Source organism: Heteronotia binoei, chromosome 15 (assembly GCF_032191835.1).
Source record: "Heteronotia binoei isolate CCM8104 ecotype False Entrance Well chromosome 15, APGP_CSIRO_Hbin_v1, whole genome shotgun sequence".
Classification (NCBI taxonomy): domain Eukaryota; kingdom Metazoa; phylum Chordata; class Lepidosauria; order Squamata; family Gekkonidae; genus Heteronotia; species Heteronotia binoei.
Genome location: NC_083237.1, coordinates 42,099,861 through 42,113,946, shown reverse-complemented (window position 1 = coordinate 42,113,946; position 14,086 = coordinate 42,099,861). Strand labels below are relative to the sequence as shown.

Here is a 14,086-nt window from a genome sequence, read left to right as displayed (position 1 = left end):
ATAATAGAAGGGTTTTTTTTTTTAAGTGTATTAGAATAGTTGCCCTGAAGTAATCAACAATTTCATTTTTTTGTTACCCATTCTTAGGCCTGGTTCCTGTGCTGGCTCTGAACCCTTTGAAGAGTACACATCCTCCACTGAATTTCCAGACAATGTTCTAAATTTTATGAAAATGTATCATCTCATGGATGAAGCAGTGCAATCAACTTTCACCAAACCATGGTTTCTGATGTCAATGACCCAGTAACTATCTCAACATCAGGTTACTTTAATGTGCTATTAATGATGCTAAAATCTCAAGATAAGTTTAGATTTTAAGCTCTAAACTAGTCTATCCAGTTGATAAAAGAACATGTGTTTCATTTACTTCATTTTTAGCCTGCCTTTCTTGCTGAGACTCAAAATGGATTACAATTATTTGTGTGTGTGTGTGTGTGTAGTCTAATGTAATAATTAAATGGGTACTATTATCATTGCAGGTATCAAATGACCAAAATTGTTATAGATACTTCTGCTGGGCCAAAAGAGAACCAGATTGTGGCTTTCCTAGGAACAGAGATGGGCAGAGTTTTAAAAGTCTGGGACAGATCGGGAAATGGTCCTCTTCTGAGTGACAGCATTTTGGTTGAGGAGATGAATGTTTACAAGCGTGATAAGTATGTATCATTCTTTTTCTTACTGAATGGGCCAAGGCAACTGTAAGATCTGAGTTTCCAAGTGCAATAAGAAAAAAAATACTTCTGTTGTTCTTAATTTAATTTTTGTGGTGTTGTTTTTAAACATTTAAAATCTCATATGAAACACAAGTACTCCATATTCCTAACCATGGATTGCATCCTGTCAGTGTTTAACTCAGTCTTACCCAATTCTCCTCCTTACTACAGTTCCCATCCAACATTGTCTGTGCAGGTTCTGTGATCACCAGAATAGTCTTTAGGGTCAAGGGTGGTTTTCTTTTATTACCAATGGAAAACTGGTTGGATGTAGTCCCATTTTTGTACCTGCCCAATGCAAAATAGTAGAATACTATTTCTATGCTTCCCATTTCAAATTTTGCCTCCCTTTCATCTCCCAGCTAATAGCTCACCATTCTAGAAAGCAAACCAGAGAAGGTCTATCCAGAACGAAATCCAATTTCATTCAATGGAAATTGTTTATTTCTTTGCTAATAATTTGAATTTGTATACCATCCTTCTCTCAATTACTCCTAGGAAACTGTTCTTAGGATTGCAGCCTTACTGTATTTCATCTCCAAACATAAATGTATGTTATGGCAGTTGGCAAAATTCAAAGGAATGTGGACAAAATTTGGAAAGGTAGATCAGGAAATAAGTAATACCTTGCTAATGATAAAATTAAATATTGTTTATGATAGTGAAACAATTGAAAGAAAAGGGACTTATGAGAGGGGCTAGGAGGGGGGCGTGGCATGCTCAGCTGAGAGGAAGACGTGTTTTGTTTGAGCTCCCGGTAGAATGCTAAAGGGAATTAAGTATTCCTTCTTCTGGTGATAAAAATAACAAAGCCTTGAAGACTTTAATATAAGCTGGTGATAGTTGTGAAGTGGGAGTCTGGAAGTTGGCTAGAGGCTAAAGTTAAAGTTAAAACTAATTGGTGTTGAGAGAAACGGCAATGGCGACCTCGGACTCAGAAGCTGAAAGTGAAGATAAGTTAATGAATCCAAAAGATTTTCAATTAGAAGTTAAGAAGGCAATGGGAGCTGCCAAACACAGCATTATTAAAGCAATAACGAAGATAGTGGATGAAAAAATAACTAACTTAGCTGAGGCCGTTGAAGCTATGGCAGAGACTGTGAATAGTGCATGGGAAATAGCACAGCTAAATGAGAAGAAAATTAACTTGTTGCAAAAACAGTCCAGACAGTTGGAAAAGCAAAATAAATACTTTAAAGATAAACTGATGGACTTGGAAAATCGGGCCAGAAGGTCAAATTTGCGGTTGAAAAATATTCCAGAAACGGAGGATATGGATAATGTGATTAAATGGATGGCTGAAATGCTCCCAGACTTAGAAATTTCAAGGGAAGTTTTGGACCGTATTCATCGAGTTGGGAAACAGACAGCTGAGTGGAGGTGGCCGAGAGATGTGGTAATGTGCTTTGGAAAATATATATTAAAGGAGCAGGTGCTTAAAGGCATGAAGGCCTTGGATAGGCAAGATAAGTTACTGTATAATGATAAAAAAAGTGTTGGTTTTTGAAGATTTATCACAGGAAACAATTAACAGGAAGAAAAAGTTAAGAGTGTTTACCAAGGTGCTGCAGGATAAAGGAATGAAATACAGCTGGAGAATAGCACCCTTTGCTCTGAAAATGGTGCATGAAGGAGTAGAGTTGTTTGCAGAAGATCAGAAGCAGATGGAGGAGCTATTTAAACGTGTGGGACTGCAGCTGCCTAAGGATTACAAGCATTTCCCTGACCGGGACTCAGAAGGGGAAAATAGTTTGGAAGAGGAAATGGGGAACACTCAGAAACAGAAGAAGGGGGAAAAAAAGAAGGAGGAAAAAAAGACTTGGGACTTCAGGGAAAGGACTAAGACTAAGAAATGATTAAGGGAAGATGGATTAAGGAAGAAGGAAAGAAGATAGAAGGACCGGAATAGCTCAACATGAACAGTTTTTTTTTTTGGGGGGGGGGTTTATTGTTGCTGTTGCTCTTTTTGAGTTTACAATGTGGGAGAGTGTTGGAGCAAGAATCTACATAAACCCAGTCTGACAGCTACAGTATGACAGCTGGTGATCTAGCTGCCAGGCTAGGTCACAGTGACCTGATCAGCAGACCGGCTTGAGCCGGCAGAAGCCAAGTGATGCAATCTGCTGAGTCAGCATGGCCAGGATTGGCTGCTTGGACTATATATGATCTGTGTGTGCATCACACAGGTCTCTCCCTGTGAGATGGTGGTTAGGCGAAGCACTTTGTCCGTGGAGGTGATATTGTATAGACTGCACAAGAGAGCACTTGTCGTGTATATATGTTAATACACCTTTTGGCACTAGTTGCACGTGTCGGCCTGATTTTCTTTCCTGAAGCCCTGTGTCGGGCAAGTCATCTCCCTCACTCTGCTACTCCCGCTCCGACAGGGTTATGGGCCCAGGGCGCTTCCGCTGCGCGGAGGAGAGAGTTGAGAGTTGAGCTGACTGTGAGGTTGGAAAGAGCCGGAGGCGAGGAACGCCGGTGAAGGACACAGAAGCACCACCGTTCTCTGTTTGAGAGCCAGAGGGACGTCGGCAGCCAGCCGTGAGGAGGAGTCGGCACGATGGCTCAGCAACAGCTTGGAGTAGCCGTTGAGAAGCTCACCTCAGCCAACTACGCGGTGTGGAGCCTGAGAATGCAACACTACCTCAAGCGTGAAGGGCAATGGCTGTTCGTGAGTAACCCCCCTGCTGACTTATCTCCTGCCGAGACTGTGTTATCGGATAAGGCACTGGCCAACATAGTGCTATCTATAGGAGATGACCAGCTGGTTTATGTGCGAGGGAAGGACACTCCCAAGGCTGCCTGGGACGCGTTGAGTGCGGTGCATGCTAGCACCACTGCTGGTTCCCTCATGGCCTTGACAAGGAGGATGTTCCGCACCGTTATGCCGGCTGGAGGGTGTGTGAAAGATCACATCAAACGGCTAACGGACTGTTTCGTTGAGCTGGAGGCAAGAGGCAAGACTGTAGCTCCAGACGACAGAGTGTACATTTTGCTGTCGTCGTTGCCACCTGAGTACACTCCCCTGATAACTTCTCTGGAGACGGTGGACGTAGCGACCCTGACCATGGAATACGTCTGTGCCCACCTGCTTGACTTCCAAGAGAGAATTGCGGCCGTGAGCTGTCCGGGGGTGTCGGCCGGGCAGCGTGCTGTTATCGGTGTGTCCGGGAAGACAGCCAAGAATGAGCCAGCTTTTGCTGCTGGCAGGCGTCCGAAGGTGGAGGAAGTGGAGCCGACTGCGTTTGCAGTCCGTCGCTGCTATGGATGCGGGTCGTCGCAGCACCTGCTCCGAGCTTGCCCTGAGAGGGAGAAGAGGCGGGGGCGTGTGCGGCGAGAGCGGAGGACCGCCAGCCCGTGTGAGGAAGCAACCCGGCTGGTCACGTCTGCAGTAGAGAGCACAGGGTCTGCTTGGATTTTAGACTCCGGGGCAACGAGCCATCTCTGCTGCGAGAAGGAGTTGTTGAAAAACATTGACAGTCCTGAGCATAAGTATGTGAGATTGGCTGATGGGACCACTGCCAATTCTGTTTGCTCAGGCAATGTGGAATTTCCTGCACTGAAATGTATGTTGCAAAATGTGTTGTATGTACCCTCACTGCAGTCTAACCTGTTGAGTGTTAGCACACTGTTTGACCAGGGATACCAGGTGAGATTTGAGAAAACCTGCTGCAAAATCCTGGGAGGTGGGGGAAAGTTGCTTGTGACAGGAAAGAGGGAAGGTAAACTGTATGTGGTCCAGAGTGATTGTGCCCAGGTGGCTCAGGTGTCGAATGAGCCTGTGCACAATAATTGTATACATTTGCTCCATAGGAGACTCGGGCACTGCGGATTTAGGGCGTTAAAGAAAACCCTGGAGCTTGTGCCTAGTTTGAAAGTAAATCCTTGCAAATGTTACTTGGATTGCCAGGTCTGCAAGAAGACCAAAAGCAAGGCGTGTGCTGTTGCTAAAGAAAGCTCAAGGGAAAGCACACGAGCCCTGGAACTAGTCCATTTAGACGTTATTGGCCCATTGCCAAAGAGTCTGTCGGGGAGGAGATACTGCTTGGTGGCCACCGACGACCACACGAGGTACGCGTGGGTTTTCACCATGGTGCATAAGTCTGAGGTGTATAAGACATTCACCAAGTGGGTCAAAGCAGTGGAGAGACAATTAGGGGTTAATCTCCTAGCTGTACAAACCGACAGAGGGGGGGAATTCTTATCTAACCAGATGAAACGTTGGCTGGAGAACAAGGGCATTGCCCACCGTCTGACGAACCCGGCAACGCCCCGAGAAAATGGGCATGGGGCTGTATTGCAGAATGTGATGTATTGCATGTTAGAGGATGCACAACTGCCAATGACCTATTGGGCAGAAACCATACATGCAGCTGTTTTTTTGCAAAATAGGGTTTGGTGTAATACTGTGAAAAATGTGCCTTACAGGTTACTGTTGAACAAGACCCCAGATTTGAGTTCTTTAAAAGTCTTTGGGTCACGGGCTCGGGTTGGCATCCACTCCACGAGTAGCGGGGAGGGGGATGTCCGGGCAGAGAGCCTAATTTTTCTGGGCTACAAGCCAAGGGCCAGGTGTTATCGTTTCTGCAATAGCAAAAGCAAGATAACACTTAGTAAGAGTGCCCAGTTCAATGAAGAAAGCAGCTGGCCAAGGTTGCACTCCTTGCAGAAACAATTTGTCCTGCTGCCAAGTAGCGATAACGATGTTGGAGCGCAGCCCAGAACTCCAGCCCAGGAGGTGGCACCCAGTGGGGCTGGAGAAGGTGAGCCGAATGCTGGCACAGAGCCTGACGAGCAGAGTCAGGAGGCAGAGCCTCAAATGCAGGAACTGGAGGTAAAGTGTGAGAGTCAGGAGGTTCAACACCCAATTACAGGGGCAGAGCAACCAGCCCAGGAGGTGGGAACAGAGCAACCCGAAGAAGACAAAGCTGGTCCAAGCACAGGGCCACGGGTGTCTGCCAGGTCCACCAAAGGCCAACGTCCCGCTAGGTACAAGTGTCCCTATGTCACTCTGACTGTCAATCCAGACCCACCCGGATTTGAGGAAATGTTAAAAGAAAAGGCTAAGAAATGGAAAGCCTGGGTGGCAGAGTGCGAGGCAAGGGAGAAGGAGGCTGAAGCCAAGCGTCTGAAAGAGCTGGCTGAACAGGAACACGATGATGTGTTTTACAATCATGATGAGTTCCTGAACGAATTCCGGAAAGGGTTCCGAGCTACGTAAATATGAACTGTAATGTTGCTGGTGGACATGTATGTAAACTGTGTAAAGTGTTTTGGTGCACTGGGTTTAAATAGATTAGGAGGTGTGTTGGAGCAAGAATCTACATAAACCCAGTCTGACAGCTACAGTATGACAGCTGGTGATCTAGCTGCCAGGCTAGGTCACAGTGACCTGATCAGCAGACCGGCTTGAGCCGGCAGAAGCCAAGTGATGCAATCTGCTGAGTCAGCATGGCCAGGATTGGCTGCTTGGACTATATATGATCTGTGTGTGCATCACACAGGTCTCTCCCTGTGAGATGGTGGTTAGGCGAAGCACTTTGTCCGTGGAGGTGATATTGTATAGACTGCACAAGAGAGCACTTGTCGTGTATATATGTTAATACACCTTTTGGCACTAGTTGCACGTGTCGGCCTGATTTTCTTTCCTGAAGCCCTGTGTCGGGCAAGTCATCTCCCTCACTCTGCTACTCCCGCTCCGACAGAGAGATGTCTTTTTTCTCCCCCCTCCCCAACATGGATGTCAGTGGTAGCTGGATGTCTGATGTGTTTAGTGGTATGATTGGGAAGAAGATGTGTAGATGGTGGCTGATTGGGATGATGTTGGTATGTTTGGATGGTGTGATTGGGGTATGGATGGATGATTGGGATCTAAGGGGTGAATGGGTGGATTATGAATGGAGTAAGAAGGTGAGTGAATGCATATTGGGTAGAATTTTTTATACAAGAGATATGCCACGAGCATTGGCATATTGCATTTCTCTTGGATGGGTAGAATTGGTGATGGAGGGTAGGTGGAGGGTAGATAAGCAACATCAGGTGGGGCTGGTTAAGGGTTGTTGGGGTTTAGAATTCCAGGCTGGTAGAGAACAGAAGAGATATGGGGAAGAGCTATGGTTAGGTATAATATGATAAAAAATGTTAATGTTATATGTACAACTCTTAATGTTAGAGGGCTAGGAAATCCAGTGAAACGGGCAAGAGTTGGGAGATATATTCAAGAATTAAAAGCAGATGTGCTGTTTTTGCAGGAGGTATATAATGGGGGGGGAAGAGAGATGAATTTCCCTGGATTTGGGAAAGGTAAGAAATTTATTGCTCCAGGCTCCTCGAAGAGCAGAGGGGTGGGAATAGTATTTAATTCTAAAATAGATTTTGTTGCAGATAAGGTAATGAGAGATAAGGATGGAAGGTTTATTTTTGTACAGGGTCATTTGGAGGGTGAGCCGGTGGCTTTAGCTTCTTTGTACCTCCCTAATGTGCATCAGTTGAATGTATTGTATAGATTTTTGCAGAAGTTTGAAAAATTTTCACCCTATACTAAAATAATAGGGGGGGATTTTAATATTGATTTGCAGGGGAAAGGCAATGTTAAAAAAAGAAAGGCAGAGAAATTTAAAAGAGTGTGCGGGAAATTTGGTCTGCTAGAATTATGGATGGAAATGTTTCCTAATGATGATGTGTATTCTTTTTACTCTGCCATGCATGGAACTTATTCAAGATTGGATGGAATCCTAGTCTTTCAAGAAATGAGGAATTGGGTTAAAGATATGGAGATTGGGATGATTAAGATTACTGATCATGCCCCTGTTTCAGCCTTTTTGCAAATAGGTCATTGTAATAGATCTTATAATTGGAAGTTTAATCCATGGTTAGTGGCAGATGAAGAAAGTAAGTGTAATATTAAAAATGCAATGGAAAGATATTTTGAGGAGAATAGGAAATCAGATACTTCATTAACAATAATATGGGAAGCAATGAAAGCCACTATTAGAGGTGTGTGTATACAGAATTTGGTGAGATTGAAGAAAGGTAAAGATAGGAAAATTAAAGAAGTAGAAGAAGAAGTTAGAATATTGGAGGAGAAATTTAGGAAATCTAAGAAGAAGGAGGATAAAGAACAAGTAGTTAGGAAAAGGGAAGAGTTGAATGTATTGGATGTTAATAGGACTACGTTAAAATTATGGTATAACAGACAGAAGTATTATGAGTTTGAAGGGAAAGGAGGAAGAATTTTAGCAAATAAAATTAAGAATTTTCAGGTTAGGAAAAATATTAAGGCAATCAGGAACGATATAGGGTTTTTGGAAACTGAACCTAAAATGATACTGGAGAATTTTATAGAATTTTATAATAAATTGTACGCAAACAAAGGGATTAAAAAGGAAGATATAGAAAAATTCTGTGAGGGGTTGGAATTTTTAGAATTAAGTGAAGATAGTAGGAAAGAATTAGATAAGGATATAACGGAAGAAGAAGTTAAGGTGGCTATAGATTCTATGAATATGCAATCTGCACCTGGACTGGATGGTTTTAATGCGGTATTTTATAAGCATTTTAAGGATATATTGGTGCCTCATGTGACTGAATTGTTTCAAGGAATTTTGGATGGATCTCCTACACCGCCTACATGGTTGGAGTCGAGATTGGTGTTAATTCTGAAACCTGGGAAAGATCAGACTTTAAGGGATTCTTATAGGCCAATTTCAATTACCAATATGGATTATCGAATATTTGCAAAGGTTATGGCAATGAGATTTAAAAAATGTATAGCACAATTGATAGGGAAAGAGCAATTTGGGTTTATGCCTCAAAAGTATTTAGTAGAGGCAGTTAGGAAGATGATGGGTATGGTTTATTTAGCTAAAAATAAGGATTTGCCGCTTACGCTTTTGGCGTTGGATATTTATAAGGCCTTTGATTCTGTGGATTGGACATACATGAAGATCATATTTCAAAAGTATAGGATTGGGGAGAAATTTCAAAATATGATTGAGGCAATATATTCTAAATCTAAGGCGTTGATAGGAGTTGGTGGATCAGTAGAGGGTTATGTTCAGGTAATGAGTGGTACGAAGCAGGGATGCCCTTTATCCCCTATGTTATTTATTTTAGCATTGGAACCGTTAGTGAATAAATTAAAAAAGGACAAAAGAATTATAGGCTTTGAAGTTCCAGGGAAAGGGAAAATAGATGGGAATCTCTTAACAATGTATGCAGATGACATGATGGTGACAATTAAGGATGTGGAGCCCGCAGTGGCACCTTTAAAAAAGATACTACAGGAATTTGAGGAAGTGTCAGGGTTAAAAGTGAATTTTTCAAAATCTTCGATGATGTGTGTTAATGTAAAACCAGGGTTACAATTAGCAGCTTCAAAAATTTTGGGTATTCCCATAGCAAATAAAATGGTGAAATATTTAGGGGTTAATATTCCTAGGAATATTAAAAAAAATATTTGAGTATAATTATAAAAGAATCTGGAGTGGAATTCAAGTTAAAATGAGAGACTGGAGGAAGAGGAAAGAGTCAATTAGTACAAGGAATGCTATGGTTAAAATGTTTCTAGTTCCTAGGTTGACTTATTTATTTTATGTATTGCCTTGACATATACCAGAATACGTACTGAAGAGATGGCAAGGAGATATAGATAGATTTGTTTTTGCATCAAAGAAACCAAGGACAGCTAATAGGTATAGATATTATGGTATTAAAGATGGGGGATGGGGGATTCCCAATATAATTTACTATTATGATGCATATCAATTAAGGCACTTAATGATTTGGTTGGAGGGAGAATTAGGAGAAGAGCTGAACGGGATAGAAAAGGAAAATTTAGAAGTAGTAGGAGGAAAGGAAAGTTTATTTGAGAGAACGAAAAGGAGGAAGAAGATAGGTGATAAATTATCAACCTTTATGGGGCCCAGTAGGGTATGGGGGAAGTGGAAAAAAGAACTCGCTCCGGAGATATCATCTATTACTAAAATGTGGTATTATGATAAATTTGCTCCATTAAGGGGATCGCTGTCAAAGGAAGTAGGAGATAAACTGAAGAGGATTACGATTCGAGAATTGAAAGAGGTTTGGGGTACTGATGGGGTGAAGAAAGAGGAGTATAATATTTTGAATAATATTAATTGGTTGTTAAAAAGTCAAATCTCCTCATTGCTGAAGGAGGAAGAACTTAAAAATATTGGTAAAAGAATTAATACTCCCTTTGAAAACTTGGTGAAAGAGTATAGCGAAGATAAGTCAAAAATAGTTTCAAAATTGTATAAGATTTTATTAGGTACAGGGAAATCCCCGAGAGAATTTTTGAAGGAACATTGGGAAACAGATATTGGAGATAAAATTTTAAATGAAGATTGGGAGAGGATGTTTAGATTACCTCCCTTTGTTACAACATCTAGGTTAGTGCAGGAGCAGGGATTGAAGATGATACAGAAATGGTATTATACACCCATTAAGATGTATTATATCTCTAAATCAGGGAGTAAAAATTGTTGGAGGAAATGTGGAGAAATTGGAACTTTCAGTCACATGTGGTGGGATTGTCCCTTAGTGAAAAAATTCTGGTTGCAGGTTGGCATAGAGATGACAAAGATTATGGGATGGAAAATAAGTATATCTAAAGCAATGGCAATTATTAATTTGGATGGTGTGGGATTAAGATCAAAAGAGGATAGTAAATGGATTAATTTGATGTTAGTAGCAGCAAGACAAGTGATAGCAAGGAATTGGAAAGAAGCTGAGGAATTGACAATTAATCACTGGAGGGATAAAATGAATTATATAATAATTTTGGAGTATTTAACGATGAAGATACGAAGAATGAACGGATTAAAGGTTAGGGAACAGGAGGAGGGGTGGTTTAGGAAGATGGTGAGATATTTGGAAAAGTTTAAACAATTTGGTTGGTTAATAAGAAAATGAATGGATAAGATGTTTAAATAGAGTGATGGAGTTGTATTTGGATGAAATGTTAATAGTTATAAATTTAAGGAATATTATAATGTATCTATGGCCTGGGACTCTCACAGAGGTGGATTGGTGTTGGAATATATAACAATAAAAAAAAAATTTTTAAAAATGAGAGGGGCTAGGAAGTTGGGATTTATCCCACTTTTCTTATATAAGTTCCCACTGCACTTAGTTGAGGGGATAGATTGAAATCTGGAATCTAGGCCCACCCATACACTTGGCTTTCTCAAGTCCACAAAAGTCCGGATCATCCAGTCTTTCATACCCCAGATCATTTGTTTGTTCGTATTCCATACTGTCACTTTAGCGCTTTTGGTTGTCAAGGGACTTTCTTTTTCCTGTTTTAACTGTAGAAAAACTGGCTGAATCCAATCCATTGACTCTTCCACTCAGCTCTACATTTTCATTTAATGTACAATTTTAGTTTCCACCTAAAGCGGATTCATTGGCAAGGGCAGTGAGTTTTATGATGAGCTGCAAAGCTAATGAATTGACACATTTTCATTTTCCAAAACTCATCTTTGATTGGGCAGTTTCAGGATCTCAGCATGAGAGGTAGAGCCAAAACTATATAGTTATTGATCAGAATGAAACTGGGTTACATTTATTTGTTTTTTTATATCATATCTTTGTCTCCCTCAAGGTAACTGGATGAGACTCAGACAGTTTTACTCAGTCTTTCTGATCCTTACAATACCAACCTACCATGGTTTTCACCCACACAGATCTCATGATTCTATGAGTGATTAAAGGGGAACCCTCCTCCCTTTTTTTAACTAGCAGAAAAAAATTGATGGGATTTACTCATTGGCTTATGGGGATTTAATGATATCCAAAGGAATGAATTATAGGCAGGGACAATATCAAATTTTGCAGCCACTCTAGTTTGCAGTGACTTTGATGTCCCAGAATAGCCCAATCTTGTTAGCTCTCAGAAGCTAAGCAAGATTGGCACTGTCTAGTACTTGAATGGGAGACCACCAAGAAAATCCAATGTTGTTATGAAAAGGCAGGCAAGAGTAGACTGCCTCTGATCATCTCTTGCCTTCAAAACCTATGGGCTCACCATAAGTGGACCATGACTTGACTGCACTTTTTACCTTCTGGTTTAATATGAAAGTTGGAAAGCTGGGCTTGGATCCTATAGACAAGATCCATGTATGCTAGACAGACTCTTCCTTTAGTACTTTCCCTTTGCACAAGATCAATAGATTTTAAGCCCTTATTGAAAGTGCTAGTGGAAGAGGAAGTATGCTCAATAGCAGAGGTTGTTTATAAGATCTAAATCTTGGTGCATAGGGGGGAGAAAACTGGTTGCCTCCCAACTGAAACAATACATTTAAATATTGATATTAGGATTCACACTACTTTTTTCATATAAATGGCATAAAAACAACATAAATGACATAAAGCATTAAAATGACATTTAATCATAACAGATGGTATAGGCAAACAAATGGTATAACATAGTGCTTTAAGAGCTTTAAAAGAAATACGTGAAATGGGAAAACAGTCCAAAGAAGTAAGTGGAATAAAAAGGCTCCTATTGAAAAGGTATGGATATTAAAGAAATAATACAAGTAAAAAAGGGGGGGGGGAGTATTTGTCTATCCATAGTTATACGCCTGATTTTTTAAAACTAAAAATAGCCATGCCTCTCATTTTATGCTGACTTTGAAATATTTATTTTACAATTAAATTCTCCATCATTTATAGAACTATCTTTCCCCCAAAAAATTCAGGTGCGACTATAATGATGAGGAACATCCAACTATTGTGAGCATGGAGCTGGACAAGTTGTCTGGTGCCCTTTATGTAGCATTCCCAAACTGTGCCATAAAGGTTCCCCTGGGAAGCTGCGTGCTTTATGGCACATGCAAAAAGTAGGTTTCCTTATTCACTCCTTTCTCAACATCACCACCTAAGCTTCAATGGTATATGCAAAGAATTCTAGAATGACTATTGTATGTTTCTTCCATTAAGGGCCTGCATAGCTTCTAGAGATCCATATTGTATATGGATGTCAGCAACTGGAGAATGCAAGCAGCTTGTACCTGGAGAAGAGTAAGTCATTATTGACAGTGGGGGATACAAAAGGGAGGCCTATGTAGAGTTACTCAGGTCTGGTGTAATTGCCCCCCCAGTCGGAATAAAGAGGCTGTATGTTGGGTAAAACAGGCCACTGTATTAAATATAACTATATTGAACTAGCATGGCAAAGGGCTACCTACTGCTGGACAAGCCCTGGGGTCATCCCTCAACCCCTCCTTGTCCAACGATGGGCAAGCCACCCTGCCCCCTGCTTGAGCCATAATAATAATATGGCTCGTGCAGGGCCAGACAGGCCAAAACTATCCCTCACCCCCCCCCCCAACTCAGGCCTCAATCACCAGAAGGAGCCGATTTTAGGGGGGGGGGGGAGGTTTAGATATGACCTGCATTATATAGCATTGAGCCATGCAGCCCATCTGCACTCAACAGGTGCATAGCCCTGGTTGCTCACCTGAACTTAAGTATCCCCTACATCCTTCTGCCAAGTGGCCAACTAACTTAACAATACCAACTACCTAACTTCCACACCTCTTACCAGCAGTACAAGGTAGGCAAAAAACACTCCACCGCCAGCCAATTGGGTGAGAGTGAAAAAATTCCTACCTGGCCCCTAATAAGGTGACCAGTCTAAGCCTGTACTACTGTAGAGTGGGTGGATGGGCTTAGAGCCAAAAGAGAATTGTGTGGTGCAGGGCGGGGCCGGGGCCGGGGCTAATATAATCTGATCTAATATAACATAATCAGACAAATACCATGAATATCATATGTTTGCATAGTATAAGTATCAGCAAATGAACTAGTTTCTGTCTACATCTTCTTTTAATTCTGTGATTCAGATGTCGTATAAGATGTGAATGCCAAAATTCATACAGTTATGTTTCTTATGCTTAGCGATGAATATGAGCAGGACTTAGAAGAAGGTGATGTAAGCGGCATGGATGACTGTTAAAGTAAGCCAAGTGCTTTTTTCTCTCTTTATCATTTATTTAATGTCTTGTTAGCTATTTGTTTTTCCTTCCTCTAACTGTAATTATGGTGCAAACAGGACACTCCAGGTCCAGCATCACCAAACTCTCCAGTGCAATACCACGAGGATGCATATTAAATTGGAAGGATCTTCTTGACTCATCTGATAACACAAACCTATCTGTATCCATCTCCTCATGCAGTCTACAAGACAGGAATGTTTTGGTATTCATTCCCCCCACCCAGTGCCAAGACAGCTGAAACGATGTGGGATAGCTGCTTCAAGCATGTCTCCAAATCTTCTCAAGCGTGTCTCCAAAGCATTCTCAAGCATGTCTCCAAATCTTCTTTGTTTTGTAATCAAAAGCTTT

The 14,086-nt window shown here is 41.5% G+C and overlaps 1 protein-coding gene across 1 annotated transcript in view; it reads left to right on the top strand.

The window, feature by feature from the left end:
* Positions 1–13,698, top strand: part of LOC132583582 (semaphorin-6A-like) — a 44,223-nt gene extending 30,525 nt beyond the window's left edge. Inside the window, exons 10-14 of the mRNA XM_060255205.1 lie at positions 88–243; positions 480–656; positions 12,440–12,580; positions 12,681–12,761; positions 13,641–13,698. Of these exons, the coding sequence (XP_060111188.1) occupies positions 88–243; positions 480–656; positions 12,440–12,580; positions 12,681–12,761; positions 13,641–13,698 (613 nt within the window). The remainder of the gene's footprint in view (positions 1–87; positions 244–479; positions 657–12,439; positions 12,581–12,680; positions 12,762–13,640) is intronic.
* The last annotated feature ends 388 nt before the right edge of the window (positions 13,699–14,086 follow it).